Below are 16,493 nucleotides of genomic sequence, written 5' to 3'. Positions count from 1 at the left end.
AGCATCAAAACAAAGTTCATAGGACCAGTCAAAGTGCAACAAATGAAACAAATAGGTCATGGAGAAGATGACTGTTTAAAATGGCATGGTCAATAACCACCAGATTCAAATATTGGTTTCCTTGAGAACGAGAAGACACAAATGTAATTTTGATATTTTATACTTATCCTGACTCATACTTATTGCTTATCTCCCTTTCCCTCCAAAGGTTGAGTGGAAATCTCAGTCCTAATGTTCCCAAGAACAGTAAAACCTTTACTCACCCCTATAGGGCCCATAGCCACATTGTCACTCTCTCCGAATTAAGCCCCACTATAGCTTACACAGAAGCCAGATATTGATGAGAGGGGGGCGGTTGGGAGGACCCTCAGCGTATGAGTCAAGAGAAGTTTAAAATATCAATTTTATCATAAAAATTACACAATTTTCCTTATCCTGACTCATACTTATTGCTTGAATCCGACAAACAGGTGGTGGGTCAGCAACCTTTTGGATTCCCTGTGACTCTTCTTGTCTGATCATATACCCCCTGGAACTCTTCTATGTACTCTCCATGTAGAGCTAAAGCGATGCTAGTACTCTAACTTCATGACGGTTGGTAACTCTAAGTGGATCTAATCCTGCTGCTTTATATGCTAGCAAGATGACTGCTCTTATCCAAAAGGAGATTGTAGTTCTGGAGACTTCTATTGATGTAGCAGTCGACAACGGGATGAAGAGATGTTTAAAAAGCCAATGCAGCTGCATTAATAGTTGTATGGTGAAGTTCAACTGAAGTTTGAGTTGATCTGCTTGTTGATGAGCCTGTATTCCATTGTCTAGATAAAAGGCACTGCATATTCCCTGGCGATGTAGTTAAGCCACTATGGGCTTGGTTACATGAGTAAATAGCCACAGGGGTGAAAAAAATTCCAAAGGGGAGGACCTTCTATTCATAGTGTCTCCCTTGAAATAGGAATCTGAGATATTTCCTTGAGGTCAGGTGTATAGGAATGTGCAGATCGATACTGGCCAGAAAGTCGTTTGGCTTTATGAGATGCTTGAGTTCTAATAGATGTACCATCTTTGAACTTGTCTGGCTTCAGTAGATAATAGAGGTTGAACTTCCTCGTATAGTAGATTAATTGAAATTTCTCCTTCGGTTTTTCTTGGGTTTGAGAAAAATGGGGGAATCATATCCTGGACTTGACGTGTCCTCATTCAATATTTCTACTGCGTCCTTTACGAGGAGCATGTTAATTGCTTCCAGCAATGTTGATTGCTGATATTCCAGGTAATGAAATACCGATGGAACCCTGGTCAAAGGGGTTGTGGCTTTCAGTTGAATGTGGTAGCCGTAGTGAAGTACTTGAGTTACGTTAGTCATCCTTTAATATTTCTCAATTTTTCCAGTAATGTCTGAGACGTCCACCCATAGTTGAAGGTTCTATGGGAACGACTGGGGATGGAAGCGAACCATTCCTTCAACGTCGAGAGTAGTGTTAGGAATTCGTTAAAATCTCATAATTGATGACTGGTTCATTACAACCGATCAATCATCGAAAATAATTGGTAAGTGTCATTTATCAAAATATCCTGTTATGGTTCTTAATGTATAAAAGTGTTTTGGATTATTTAGCATATTGCATTTGCAAATTTCCTGGAGTCTTTAAGATAAATTCAATCATGACTTGAACTTGTAGTGCTTATGACATACAAATTTAATGACACAGACAAAACCAACATTGTGAAAAATATTGTCCATGCAAACAAGTGTTCCAAAATTGTTTGTGTTCGATTGTGAGAAAACAGGATCAATTGCTTGGTCATTTAGTCACTGCGACCAATCATAAATTATTTCAATTAATCGGACCACCACTAGTCGAGAGTGAGAACTGCCAGAGAAACGGCCTCTGGCAGAACGGCCTCTATTGTTGTTGTTTGAGCAACGATGGTTTAGTAGTCTGAGAATTCGTGAATTTCCTGTGACTTCCCTAGAAACTTCCCAAATAGCTCCATCAAAGATGGCGGGAATAGCCCATGACTTGAAAAGAAGGGGCATCGTATATATATCTGACCATTGACAAGAAGCAAGAAAACCTTGACGATATAACAAAGTGAGTCCAGCGGATGTAGAAGCCAAATGGTCAGAGATAATTTCCTGATCTCTCTTCTGAGCCGCTATAGCTGCTAAGAACATACGTTCTCTATCCGTCTGTGGGTTTTGTAAGGCGTGGAGCATCTCTTCGTTTGCAGCTCAAGATGGCACTAATTCAAAGAAAACTTGATGAGTTGTCTTATCTAAATGAGCCAATTTCTTGTCCATGACTTTGTAGAAGCAAGACTTTGAGTCACTCATTAAAGAGTAGTCTTCATCAAGTTCAGGTGCTCTGGCATCCATGTTGTAAAGAGGGAACTTTCAAGGATTAAAAGGCAGTGTATATTGACCCTGCAATTTTGTTGCCTTTGCGAATGCAGCGTTGAGCATATCTGCTACCTGTGAAACAGGTTTGATTGGTGGAATTGTAAGAGTATCCTCCCACTGGATAAAATATGTGTCTGCTGGCGATAAGTTTCGCACAGGAGACGTGATAGGTAAGCCATCCACAATCCAGGCTAATAATTCAGAGTCTTTACATATAGATGAATTAGGATCATCCTGCGTACTATCCTCCGATATTTGAGGTTCCTCCCTGACAGTATCATCAGTACTAGATGGAATCGGTGCAGATTGATGAATAGGTCAACCCAAATCTGGTGTAGAATGTTGCTGTTGCCAACATAACCTGTTGAGTGACCTTTGCGACAAAGTCCAGTTGAGCCACAGCGAAAGGCTGTTGATTTATCCCAGAAACGGATATGCGAACTGGTTCGCAAAGCCTGGTAGAGGCGAATCCACGAAGGCAGTAAACGATGGATGTAGGATGCAGGTGAGTTCACGAAGGTAGGAGGATTCTCGAAGGTAGGACGATATCCGCGTATGTTCGGGAATGATATAACTATATTTGTAGCTGAATTCACCGAAGTGTGAGCACCTGGAAACATCCTAGTAGAGGAGGAGCATTCACGAATGCTGAGTGATATAGCGCCGGTGAGTTTGGGAACCCTGACGTCTGCAAAGGTCCTGTGTAGGTGGAAGGTAGGGAACCTGGGTTCCTGAATGTGGATATTGTAGTTTGCAGTTGTTGTTCCGTTCCTGACCCAGGTGCTTTCTCGAAAGTAGATGTCCGCGACGTCGATCTCACAGTGACCACTGGTTCGAGAACTGGAGGGTGTGAGAAGAATAGGCCATCAACTTCGTCAGCAGGCATCGAGACCTTCGTGAAGGTCTGAGTATCATCAACAGAAGTTGTAGATTTTGACGTTGATTTTGATGACTTCGAGGACGATTTCTTATGTGACGTCTTCATCAATTTTGGCAGCCTCTGCAAATCAGACCCCGTCTCAGGAGTTTTCCTCTTAAGACGGGACTGCGATACTACCTCCTTGTGAGAGGCAGAAACTGATAAAATCCACTGTGAGGAAATCCAGTGGTGAAACTCAGGTTCTGCAGGCTGTGTCTGACCCTTGTCACACTTTGTCTTGTCCATCGTCTTATGAAAACAAGACAAAAGATATTTATTGGAAAAATAATCTGACAATTGTGCCAAAGGATACAAACATAATCTGACAAAGGGTGCCTATAAGGATAGTAAAACTGTTCTTGGGAATATTAGGACAGGGGTTTCCACTTAAAACTCGGAGGGAAAGGGAGATAAGCAATAAGTTTGAGTCAGGATAAGGAAAATATGCTATTTAGAAATGAAACTTGAAGAAATGTAATTTGTGTTACCCAGGCAAGGGAAAAAAGTGAGCAAACCTACAGGCTCTGCACACATATCGGTTCCCTACTTCTTGGCTTCCGGCCGAGAAGGGTGGTATGGACAATCTTGAATGCGAATGAATACCGTATAAAAATTCCTGAGGATGATATTGGAAAGCAGAAAGGAATTCCCAGGAGTGTTAATGGGATTCCCCTTCATTAACTAATGATAAAGTAGTCTGCTTTGGTGGGCATGGCTTAATTTTTCACATTCATTGGGCGGAAAAAATTTCAAAAACATGATTAGTTCAGCTAATCACAATCTGTCAAGTAGTGCACAGATGACACAAGGTCAGTGTGACATCTCTCTAAGATGTTGCCTCTCTCATCTTCACAAAACAACAGTGTTAGGTCTTTCCAAGATTCTGCCTCTCTCTTCTCTCACACTTCCAACATGATATTTCTCGGAGATGCTACCTCTTTCTTTTCTCACAAAACAACAGTGTGATGTCTCTCCAAGATTCTGCCTCTCTCTCTTCTCTCACACTTCCAATATGATATTTCTCGGAGATGCTACCTCTTTCTTTTCTCACAAAACAACAGTGTGATGTCTCTCCAAGATGCTGCCTCTCTCTTCTCTCACACTTCCAATATGATATTTCTCGGAGATGCTACCTCTTTCTTTTCTCACAAAACAACAGTGTGATGTCTCTCCAAGATGCTGCCTCTCTCTCTTCTCTCACACTTCCAATATGATATTTCTCGGAGATGCTACCTCTTTCTTTTCTCACAAAACAACAGTGTGATGTCTCTCCAAGATGCTGCCTCTCTCTTCTCTCACATTTACAATATGACATTTCTCAGAAAACAACAGTGTGATGTCTCTCCAAGATGCTGCCTCTCTCTTCTCTCACACTTCCAATATGATATTTCTTAGAGATGCTACCTCTTTCTTCTCTCACAAAACAACAGTGATGTCTCTCCAAGATGCTGCCTCTCTCTCTTTCTCTCTTGACTCTCACACCTCTTTCTTCTTTCACAACATGACAGTGTGATTCTCAGAGATGCTCTCTCTCTTCTCTCACATTTCAATATGACATTTCTCTCACAACACAACAGTGTGATGTCTCTCCAAGATGCTGCCTCTCTCTTCTCTCACATTTACAATATGACATTTCTCAGAACACAACAGTGTGATGTCTCTTCAAGATGCTGCCTCTCTCTCTTCTCTCACATTTTCAATATGACATTTCTCAGAGATGCTACCTCTTTCTTCTCTCACAACACAACAGCGTGATGTCTCTCTGAGATGCTGCCTCCCTTTTCTCTCACAACACAACAGTCTGATGTCTCTCTGAGATGCTACCGCCCTCTTCTCTCAAAACAAAACAGTGTGATGTCTCTCTAAGATGCTACCTTCATTTTGTCTGACAACATGATTGTCTCTCCTCTCACATGGCCAGAGTGATATGAAAGCAGAATTTCTTTCTGTCTCTGGACAAATGTGATGTCTTCCAAAGATGCTACCTCTACCTTTTAAAACAAAAAGGCACCAGTGTGATGTTTCAACAGAATACTACCTCTCTCTTCTCTCTTGAGGCCCAAGTGTGATGGTATCTCATTTTCTCTTACAAGAGAACTGTCATGCCGGCATCATATACTTTGACAAGAGGCTTGGTGTAGAGGACTGTGGTCCCTGCATCACATATCCTGACAGGAGGCTTGGTGTAGAGGACTGTGGTACCTGCATCACATATCCTGACAGGAGGCTTGGTGTAGAGGACTGTGGTGACTGCCTGCATCACATATCCTGACAGGAGAAGGACTTGCATCACATATCCTGACAGGAGGCTTGGTGTAGAGGACTGTGGTACCTGCATCACATATCCTGACAGGAGGCTTGGTGTAGAGGACTGTGGTACCTGCATCACATATCCTGACAGGAGGCTTGGTGTAGAGGACTGTGGTGCCTGCATCACATATCCTGACAGGACTTGGTGTAGAGGAGGCTTGCATCACATATCCTGACAGGAGGACTAGAGGACTGTGGTACCTGCATCACATATCCTGACAGGAGGCTGGTGGTGTAGAGGACTGTGGTGGTCCCTGCATCACATGACCATATCCTGCATAGAGGACTGTGGTACCTGCATCACATATCCTGACAGGAGGCTTGGTGTAGAGGACTGTGGTACCTGCATCACATATCCTGACAGGAGGCTTGGTGTAGAGGGACTGTGGTACCTGCATCACATATCCTGACAGGAGGCTTGGTGTAGAGGACTGTGGTGCATCCTGCATCACATCACATCCTGACAGGAGGCTTGGTGTAGAGGACTGTGGTACCTGCATCACATATCCTGACAGGAGGCTTGGTGTAGAGGACTGTGGTAGGCTGCATCACATATCCTGACAGGAGGCTTGGTGAAGAGGACTGTGGTCCCTGCATCACATATCCTGACAGGAGGCTTGAGGACTGTGGTGCATCACATATCCTGACATATCCTGACACAGGAGGCTTGGTAGAGGACTGTGGTACCTGCATCACATATCCTGACAGGAGGCTTGGTGTAGGACTGTGGTGGTATCTGCTGCATCCTGACACATATCCTGACAGGAGGCTGTGGGACCTGCATCACACATATCCTGACAGAAGGCTTGGTGTAGAGGACTGTGGTCCCTGCATCACATATCCTGACAGGAGGCTTGGTGTAGATCCTGACAGGAGGGACTGTGACAGGAGGCTTGGTGTAGACCTGCATCACATATCCTGACAGGAGGCTTGGTGTAGAGGACTGTGTGAGGACCCTGCATCACATATCCTGACAGGAGGCTTGGTGTAGAGGACTGTGGTCCCTGCATCACATCCTGACATATCCTGCATCACATATCCTGACAGGAGGCTTGGTATAGAGAGGACATAGTGGTACCCTGCATCACACTGTATCCTGACAGATATCCTGACAGGAGGCTTGGTGTAGAGGACTGTGGTCCCTGCAACCATATCCTGACAGGAGGCTTGGTGTAGACCATTCAGATATCCTGACAGGACATACCCTGACAGGAGGCTTCCTGAAGAGGAGGCTTGGTGTAGGATCTATTGTTCAACAGATCACTCTTCCCCATACGTTCCCTTAACTCAAGAGGCTTAGCATTGGGGACAACATTCACCTGATCACATAGCTCCATATGTTCCTTACCTTAAGAAGCTTGGTGTATGGGACAACCTTAACCATATCACATACACCATATGTTCCTTACCTTTAGAGACTTGGCGAAGGTGACTTCTACCTCCTCACCATCAATAACATGTTGCTTGGCTGATACTGCTTTCTCTGCATCACCTTGTTTTTCAAATATTACATATGCACAACCAGTTGGTCTGAAAAGAGGGTGAGTGCATTAAGCTTTTGGACCAGACTAGTGATTAATATTATGAACAAAGATCATCACTTTTGCCTACGATCAACCAGAATCCTACCATCGGATTCATTAGGCCATGTGCAACAAGATCAGGTTGCAAGGAATCAATTCTAACATGGAATATTATTGCCACACTCAGCAATATTCCAGCTATATGACAGCAGTTAGTAAATAACAATGATGGGATTCGACAATCCTTGCACCATCAGCATCAACCTACACAGATGAGGTTTAAGTTGGCATGCATCAACACATTAAGTGAGCATGACCATGTGATTCGCCTCTTCACAAATTAAACCATCGACTATGGGAAGCTGATGACAAGATCACAATTAATACAATCTGGGATTTAAATCCAGCAGATGCTGGCAGGAGTAAGGGGCACAACTAACCTCAATTTCACATCCCTCGCCAGCTCAATGTCCTCGACTTCTCCCCATTTGGAGAAGTACCACAACAGCTTGTAATCGTGGGTGTGCACTGCCAACCCTGATACACTCAACTTCCTATTGGGAGGAACCTAGATGTGAATTGATAGAAATAATCACCATCATACATTGATACATAGTTGAAAGCATCAATGATAACTTTGTCTTTATACTCACTCTGTGGTCGGAGTAAGTTTTGCCTAGTTTTAGTGTGTAGAATGGAAATTTCTCGAGCTACATTCCCGAGACCATGCGGTTTTCTAAATGATATATGCATCTCATGAGTAGGAGAGTTCCCAACGATAACACTGAAGAATTGAATGATACGTAAAATCGCAATCTGAGAAAATTAAATAAAATGTTGCTATGTGTAACAAAACAGTGGTCCCTGTATCACATATCCTGACTGGAGATTTGGTGTAGTGGACTGTGGACAGAACGCTTGGTGAAGAAGACTGTTGTACATAGGCAAATCCAGGAATTTTCAGGATGGGCATGTGTGTGTTTGTACCATGGTGTTCGAAACCCCACCCCTCACCCCCAATGCAAAAAACAATAACTTCAATGCAGTCTTTAGTCATGTCCAGGGTGTGTGTGTGTTTTGTTGAATCCCTTGAACCCCCCTTGTATCCACCAATGCTTGGTGTAGAGGACTGTGGAAACAAGGATTCGTGTAGAAGACTGTGGTACCTGCATCACATATCCTGACAGGGTTCATGGCATAGAGGACTTTGGTCCTTCAATTACATATCCTGACAGGAGGCCTACCATGTTCACTATATCACAAACCCTCATTGGGAGGCTTGGTGTGGGATATATTGTTCACCATATCTCATGTTCCTTTAACTGAAGAGGCTTGGCATTGGGGACAACATTCACCAGGTCACATACCCTCAATTAGCAAAAGAGGCTAATCTCAAGAGGCTTGGTGTAAGGGACAACCTTCACCAGATCACATAGCTCCATATGTGCCTTACCTTAAGAGGCTTGGTGTAGGGACAATATTCACAAGATCACATACCCCTATACATTCCTTACCTCATGATGCTTGGCGTAGGTGACTTCGACCTCCTTATCATCAATAACATGTGGCTTGTCTGATACTGCTTTCTCTGCATCACCAAGTTTTTCAAATATCACAAATGCACAGCCAGTTGGTCTGAAAAGAGAGAGAGAGCATTCAGCTTTTGGACCAGTCTAGAGATTCATGTTATGAAGAATGATCATCACTTTTGCTTACGATCATCCAGAACCCTACCATCGGATTCATTTGGCCATGTGCAACAAGATCAGGTTGCAAGGAATTAATTCTAACTTGGAATATTATTTCCACACTCAGCAATATTCCAGCTCTATGACAGCAGTTAGTAAATAACCAAGATGGGATTCGACAATCCTTGCACCATCAGCATCAACCTACACAGATGAGGTTTAAGCTAGCACGCATCATCCAAGTAAGTGAGCATGACCATGTGAGTCGCCTCTTTAGCGATTTACCACATTGCAGTCGTCCCATCGACCATCGGAAGGTCATAGGCGGATCCAGGAATTTTCATGTGTGTGCGTGCATGCATGCATGCATGTGTGTGTGTATTTAGAACCTCCTCAACCCCCCTGTGGCTCTGCCAATACAAATCATTAACTTCAATAAGGTTTATAGTTATTTTCAAAGGGGGGGATCCTTCGATCCGCCAGTGAGGCTGATAACAAGGTCACAATTAATACAATCTGGGATCTAAACCCAGCAGATACTGGCAGGACAATGGGACAAAACTAACCTCAATCTCACATCCTTCAAGACCTCAAAATCCTCCACTTTTCCCCATCTGGAGAAGTAGCCCTTTAGCTTGTAACCCCGGGTTTGAGCTGCCAACCCTGATATACTCAGCTTCCTATTGGAAGGATCAGCACTTTGGGGAACCTAGATGTGAAAGAGTGAATTGATTGAAATGATTACAGTATATCTTTAATATCCATGTGAGTCAAATCGAAGTCATCCTGGTAGCCATTGGACATAAGTGAGTATGGCTTTACGCTGCTTTTAGCAACAAAAAGCGGGAATATAATCCCAGACTCCAGAAATTTATTCATGTCTGGAATCGAACCCAGGCCATTAGCGTGATGAGTGAACACTTTAACCACAAAGCCAGCCACCTTCCCTGAACTTCACTTGTCTGACGGAAATAATGCTACTGAATAACATTACAACATTTAATACTGTTATGGAGACATTTACAGCTGATGCTTTCTTTTGAGAAGCCACTGCTGGAAACAATAGTATTAAAAAACATTATATCAAATATAAAAAGAATATGCAGATTTACAAGCGTTGACCAATCGGAGGGATTGCTTTGACCACACCCCTGTTTTGTGAGGACCTATCATCATCCATTTGTGACCAGTTAAGGGTGAAAATATCCTTCCAATCGATTTGCAGATATAACAATAAAGAATTGCAAGGTGTTATGAGTGGTGATTGGTAAACATATGTTCCATGATTATGTTTACAGTAAGTTTTAATCGATTGCATGAGATGGCAGCATAGAGATTGTCTAAGTAGGCAGGTGGGTTACATCAAGTGTCCGTCCTTGTCATGATTTATTGTACTGTGAAGGATTTCCAGAATCATCTCAATTACCTATTTTTCAATCTTAAATCCTCGCAAAGACACGAGGGCCTGTGAGTCAGGCAATAAAATCTACACAACTGAGTTGATAATCAGATCCAGATAATCAGAGGACATAACTCTACACAACTGAGTTGACAATCAGATCCTGGTACTCAGGGGACATAACTCTACACAACTGAGTTGACAATCAGATCCTGGTACTCAGGGGATATAACTCTACACAACTGACTTGACAATCAGATCCAGGTACTCAGGGGATATAACTCTACACAACTGAGCTGACAATCAGATCCTGGTACTCAGGGGACATAACTCTACACAACTGAGTTGATAATCAGATCCTGGTAGATACGGGACATAACTACACACAACTGGGTTGACAATCAGATCCTGGTACTCAGGGGACATAACTCTACACAACTGAGTTGACAATCAGATCCAGGTACTCAGGGGACATAACTCTACACAACTGAGTTGACAATCAGATCCAGGTACTCAGGGGACATAACTCTTCACATCTGCATTGACAATCAGATCCAGGTACTCAGGGGACATAACTCTACACAACTGAGTTGACAATCAGATCCTGGTACTCAGGGGACAGAACTCTTCACATCTGCATTGACAATCAGATCCAGGTACTCAGGGGACATAACTCTACACAACTGAGTTGACAATCAGATCCAGGTACTCAGGGGACATAACTCTACACAACTGAGTTGACAATCAGATCCTGTACTCAGGGGACATAACTCTACACAACTGAGTTGACAATCAGATCCTGGTACTCAGGGGACATAACTCTACACAACTGAGTTGACAATCAGATCCAGGGACATCTACACAAGAGGACAATCAGATCCAGGGACTCAGGGGACATAACTCTACACAACTGAGTTGACAATCAGATCCTGGTAGACAGGGGACATAACTCTACACAAATGACTTGACAATCAGATCCTGGTAGAAAGGGGAAATAACTCTACACAACACTTGACAACTGACTTGACAATGACTTGACAACCCTCATACCCTGGTAGAAAGGGGACATAAGTCTACATAACTGACTTGACAATCAGATCCTGGTAGAAAGGGGAAATAACTCTACACAACTGACTTGACAATCATACCCTGGTAGAAAGGGGACATAAGTCTACATAACTGACTTGACAATCATATCCTGGTAGACAGGGGACATAACTCTACACAACTGAGTTGATAATCAGATCCTGGTAGTCAAGGGATATAACTCTGTACAAGATGCTGAACCACCATGATTATGTTGAATTTAACTTGAACCACACAAATAGAATTATCTGATCACTTACAATGAAATCCTGTTTAGTTTCATGATTTTGTCAAAAGAAAATGTCCAGTGGCATACAATCCTGCACACAAGTGTGTCAGTGTAGGGAATTGAACCCAGGTAATTGGTGTCATGAGCAAACACTTGAACCACTAGGTTACCCAACCACCCAATAACGAATATCATCTTTCTCTAGTCAGTTGGTTATAATATGTTTATATTAACTCAAATACGATGTGTTAAGTATTGGATTAAGTTGTTGCAAAGGAATGTAAATCGTTATCCATATCAATGTTATGCACTACTTAAATATTTAGATGAAAGTGGACAATGTACCTGGATGCCCAACATTAGAACTATCTTGTTTAGAACAGGATTCTCATTTGTGTGGATATCACAAAATGTTGGTGATGCAGATGTGTTTATACTAAGTTTAAGGAAAGATTAATTGACATGTACAAACAAACTTGGCATGATTATATTTGTAACACACTACTGTAAGCTGAAAGCAGTTTTGTTATATTTAACAACTGAATGATAAGTCTCTTCTAAGAGCAGTTTGTAAATTTAGAATATCCCTACATAATTTTAGAATTGTTACTTACAGGAGAAACAAGTGTAGAAGTAAGCACAGCTCACATACGGGACATGGAAATGACTGATATTGATTTTTATAATGTGACAAGGATCAGCAGCTCACAAGACTTTCTCCTTGACTCTACTAAACTTTATATACATGTTAGATAATAGTTTTGCCATGTACTGATTACAGTAATAATGTATGGAAACATTTTTTATTTTTTTTCGTGGAAACCTGACATACAATTGAACTTGACTGTCTCATGTTGCACACAATGAAGTGGACGTAGATGAAGATTGTTCTTTTTTAGCACATGGCATATCTGTGGGTCATGATTAACTTGTGTATTAAGTTTGGTGAACCTAGAATGTATAGTTTCGATGATATGCTGTGGCCAGGTAACCATCAAACACATTTTGGAAGTCATGTTTCCATGTAAACAACAACAAAACAAATTCTGAAAATAATTTAAAGTAGCAAAAGGCACATCAATGGGTTATGACTAACATGTGTGTGAAGTTTGGTGAACCTAGCATGTAAACTTTAAGAGATATGCTCCAGACAAAACCATCAAACACATTTGGCATGAAGTCGTATTTCCATGGAAACTGCAAAAAAACAACATTCTGAAAAAAATTATAATAGCAAAAGGCATATCCATGGGTTATGATTAACATGTGTGTGAAGTTTGGTGAACCTAGCATGTAAACTTTAAGAGATATGCTCCAGACAAAACCATCAAACACATCTGGCACGAAGTCGTATTTCCATGGAAACAGCAAAAAAACTAAATTCTGAAAAAAAATTATAATAGAAAAAGCACATCAATGGGTTATGATTAACATGTGTGTGAAGTTTGGTGAACCTAGCATGTAAACTTTAGGAGATATGCTACGGACAAAGTTTCGGGATGGAAGGACGGACAGACAGAAAGAATGAACACTATATACCCCCGTTACTTCGTAGCGGGGGTATAATAAAGACAATGGTGTAACTAGCTGTATCTGTATAAATTGTAATTTTGGAGCGATTGAAGAGAAATACCATGTTTTTATGCAATGTACAAAATATAATGAAATTCTTGAAAGTACTTGCCACAGATGAATGCCATGCCTCAATGTGAACAAAGCATGATAAAAGTATTACACTCTAAAGATTCTAATGTTATTAAATCAGTTGCTCTGTTTATGAAACATGTTTAAACATTATATTCGAAATTATCACATGGCATTGTAAAATATTGTATCTTTCAATTGTATTATAGGTCGTTCGGCCCACATTACTGAATAAATATGTCTGTCTGTCTGTCTGTCTGTCTGTCTGTCTGAATATTATTGAATGTGACCTTCGTTTTCTGTACTGTTTACAATGAATATTGAATATACAAGAAATATAGAATGACAACTTTGAACGGAATCGCAAACCTAGAATTGGTGACAAAAAAGACCAAGTGACTTACAGGATAGGCAGGTCTGGCGAGACCGACATCTCTGGCGGGACCAGCAGGTCTGGCGAGACCAACATCTCTGGCGGGACCGGCAGGTCTGGGAGGACCGGCGGGTCTGGGAGGGCCGGCGGGTCTGGGAGGGCCGGCGGGTCTGGGAGGACCGGCAGGTCTGGCGAGACCAACATCTCTGGTGGGACCAGCAGGTCTGGGAGGACTGGCTGGTCTGGCAGCTTCTGCGGCCAGAGCTTCAGATCTTTCCATAGCTGTTCACAAATCAAGAAGCATGAATGTATCTGTGTGTATTCATTGATATTGTAACATCACAGCTGTACCCATGCCACAATATACTTGTCTCACAGACAACAATACAGCAACAGTACAGCTGTAAAACAGCAACATTAAAGCATCGTCAAAGTTGTGTAACAGCAACAATATATCACAATATATTACGGTATCACAGCTGTATAACTGCCACATTACAGCAATATATTACAGCAATATCACAGCTGTATAACTGCCACATTACAGCAATATATTACAGCAATATCACAGCTGTATAACTGCCACATTACAGCAATATAGCAGTGTATGAAATAAGCCAATCAGTCCAGCCAGACATCAGGGCCGGTAACTTAAAAATGTTACCAGCCCTAAATGGATTTAACCAGACCAAATATAGTGAATTTACTCAGATGTATTGAACATCTAAAGATTTTACCGGACCATCGGACTGGCTAGCTGTAAATTTAGACCGTCCGTCAGAAATATAGACCGTCTCGGGCGGGCGGACAGGCATACACTGAATATAGTTTGGTACTACCACAGCTGGATAACTGCCACATTACTGCAATGTTACAACTGGATAACTGCCACATTACTGCAATGTTTCAACTGGATAACTGCCACATTACAGTAATGTCACAGCTGGATAACTGCCACATTACTGCAATGTTTCAAGCTGGATGCCACATTACTGGATAACTGCCACATACAGCTGGATAACTGCCACATTACTGCAATGTTTCAACTGGATAACTGCCACATTACTGCAATGTTTCAACTGGATAACTGCCACATTACTGCAATGTTTCAACTGGATAACTGCCACATTACTGCAATGTTTCAACTGGATAACTGCCACATTACAGTAATGTCACAGCTGGACAAATGAGAGTGCATAGAGATTATTAACCGAGTGTGTTTCCGTATCATTAATATCATATATTAGGAATAAAAACTGTATTATGCAAGCCTTTGGGAGTGTTTCTATTTTAATTGCGGGCAATCACTTCATCAATATCAGTTTCTGATACCGGAAGGAATCGATTCGTCGTCTGTATTGTGATCGATAGATCGAAATCCTTGTACCTTTCTTAGATGAAAACCTTTCACTCCTGACTCATAATATGTACCTTCAATTTAAACAAAGTACTCCGTTTCATGTTTTCCCAAGTCATTTACAGCAGTAACGACTCCAGAAGCTCTGTCATCAATTCTTACAGAATCACCAGTTTTGAGAATGGGGCAGCCATGTTTGTTCACAAGCTCGTCCATGCAATGTAAACTCTCGACGACATCATCAATGAAATGTTAACGTTTTCAGATTTGCATGACTTGTATGGTGTTTTGAGAAAGTAGTTCATGGATTGACGTAATTTTCATAGTTATCAGATTTGGACACCAAGTTTATCAGATTGCCTTATTGCACCGATAACACCCTCCATTTGATGATGAAGTAATTGTGTCAACAGCATGTTCTCAGTACATGTCACATCTAAATGGCCTTTCATATGACTAATCAAAACACAGCATTCCAATACAATGTTCAGAAAGCTGCTTTCTGATTGGCTAATATAAACTTCCTGTTGATCATTAAACAGACAAAGTACATGACAGGTTGGCCTGAAATTGGATATTACCGCAGCTATAGTGAGCAATAACATATTTTTGTCTAGCCCCAAATACTCAGAGATATCAACATTAAAAGAACCCCAAATATTATTCTCTTACCTTTTGTACCTTTAATACACTGAAATAAAGAGACGTAAAACGTCAAAATGGATTCAAATTTTGTCCTTTATCTTTCAAGCTGTTATTTTGTAATACGCATTTTCAATTACATCATATTTTGCTCTCAAAGAAATAAAGATTACGTTTGTTTTGCCTCTTCAAAAAGAGTCAAGAAATATTGTGATTATTGTGATTATTAATTAATGAAGACAGTGATCTGTGTGGTAATGTCAATGGAGTGAAAACCAACACAGTTAGTAAACAGTAAGGCATACACAACTGACTTGATGATCAGATCCTGGTAGACAGGGGACATAACTCTACACAACTGATTTGATGATGACTTGAAAACCAACACAATGAATAAACAATGAGGCAACTCTACACAAATGACTGAATAATAAAATGTATGTACAAAATTATCCTGACCTCCCTAAACCGAGTTGACCATCTGGTAGTCAGGTAGTCACAACTCTACACAAATGACTTGGTGATCAGATCCTGGTAGTCAGGGGACATAACTCTACACAAATGACTTGACAATCAGATCCTGGTAGTCAGGGGACATAACTCTACACAAATGACTTGACAATCAGATCCTGGTAGACAGGGGACATAACTCTACACAACTGACTTGACAATCAGATCCTGGTAGACATGGGACATAACTCTACACAACTGACTTGACAATCAGATCCTGGTAGTCAGGGGACATAACTCTAAACAACTGAGTTGACAATCAGATCCAGGTACTCAGGGTACATAACTCTACACAACTGACTTGACAATCAGATCCTTGTAGACAGGGGACATAACTCTACACAACTGACTTGATGACTTGAAAACCAACACAATGAATAAACAAGGAGGCACAATTTTGTATGTACAA

General features: G+C 41.4%; 1 protein-coding gene across 1 annotated transcript in view; it reads right to left on the bottom strand.

The window, feature by feature from the left end:
* LOC124277860 overlaps positions 1-16,493 on the bottom strand; it is a 186,488-nt gene that overhangs the window by 124,238 nt on the left and 45,757 nt on the right. The window contains exons 19-24 of the mRNA XM_046713574.1: positions 15,605-15,623; positions 13,607-13,857; positions 9,411-9,553; positions 8,671-8,791; positions 7,597-7,724; positions 7,043-7,163 (exon numbers count right to left, since the gene is read on the bottom strand). Of these exons, the coding sequence (XP_046569530.1) occupies positions 7,043-7,163; positions 7,597-7,724; positions 8,671-8,791; positions 9,411-9,553; positions 13,607-13,857; positions 15,605-15,623 (783 nt within the window). The remainder of the gene's footprint in view (positions 1-7,042; positions 7,164-7,596; positions 7,725-8,670; positions 8,792-9,410; positions 9,554-13,606; positions 13,858-15,604; positions 15,624-16,493) is intronic.

This window comes from Haliotis rubra, unplaced genomic scaffold, assembly GCF_003918875.1.
Source record: "Haliotis rubra isolate DU_JTF1 unplaced genomic scaffold, ASM391887v1 Scf229, whole genome shotgun sequence".
NCBI classification, from domain to species: Eukaryota; Metazoa; Mollusca; class Gastropoda; order Lepetellida; family Haliotidae; genus Haliotis; species Haliotis rubra.
The sequence above is the reverse complement of the archived record's forward strand: the minus strand, read 5'-3'. Positions and strand labels throughout refer to the sequence as shown.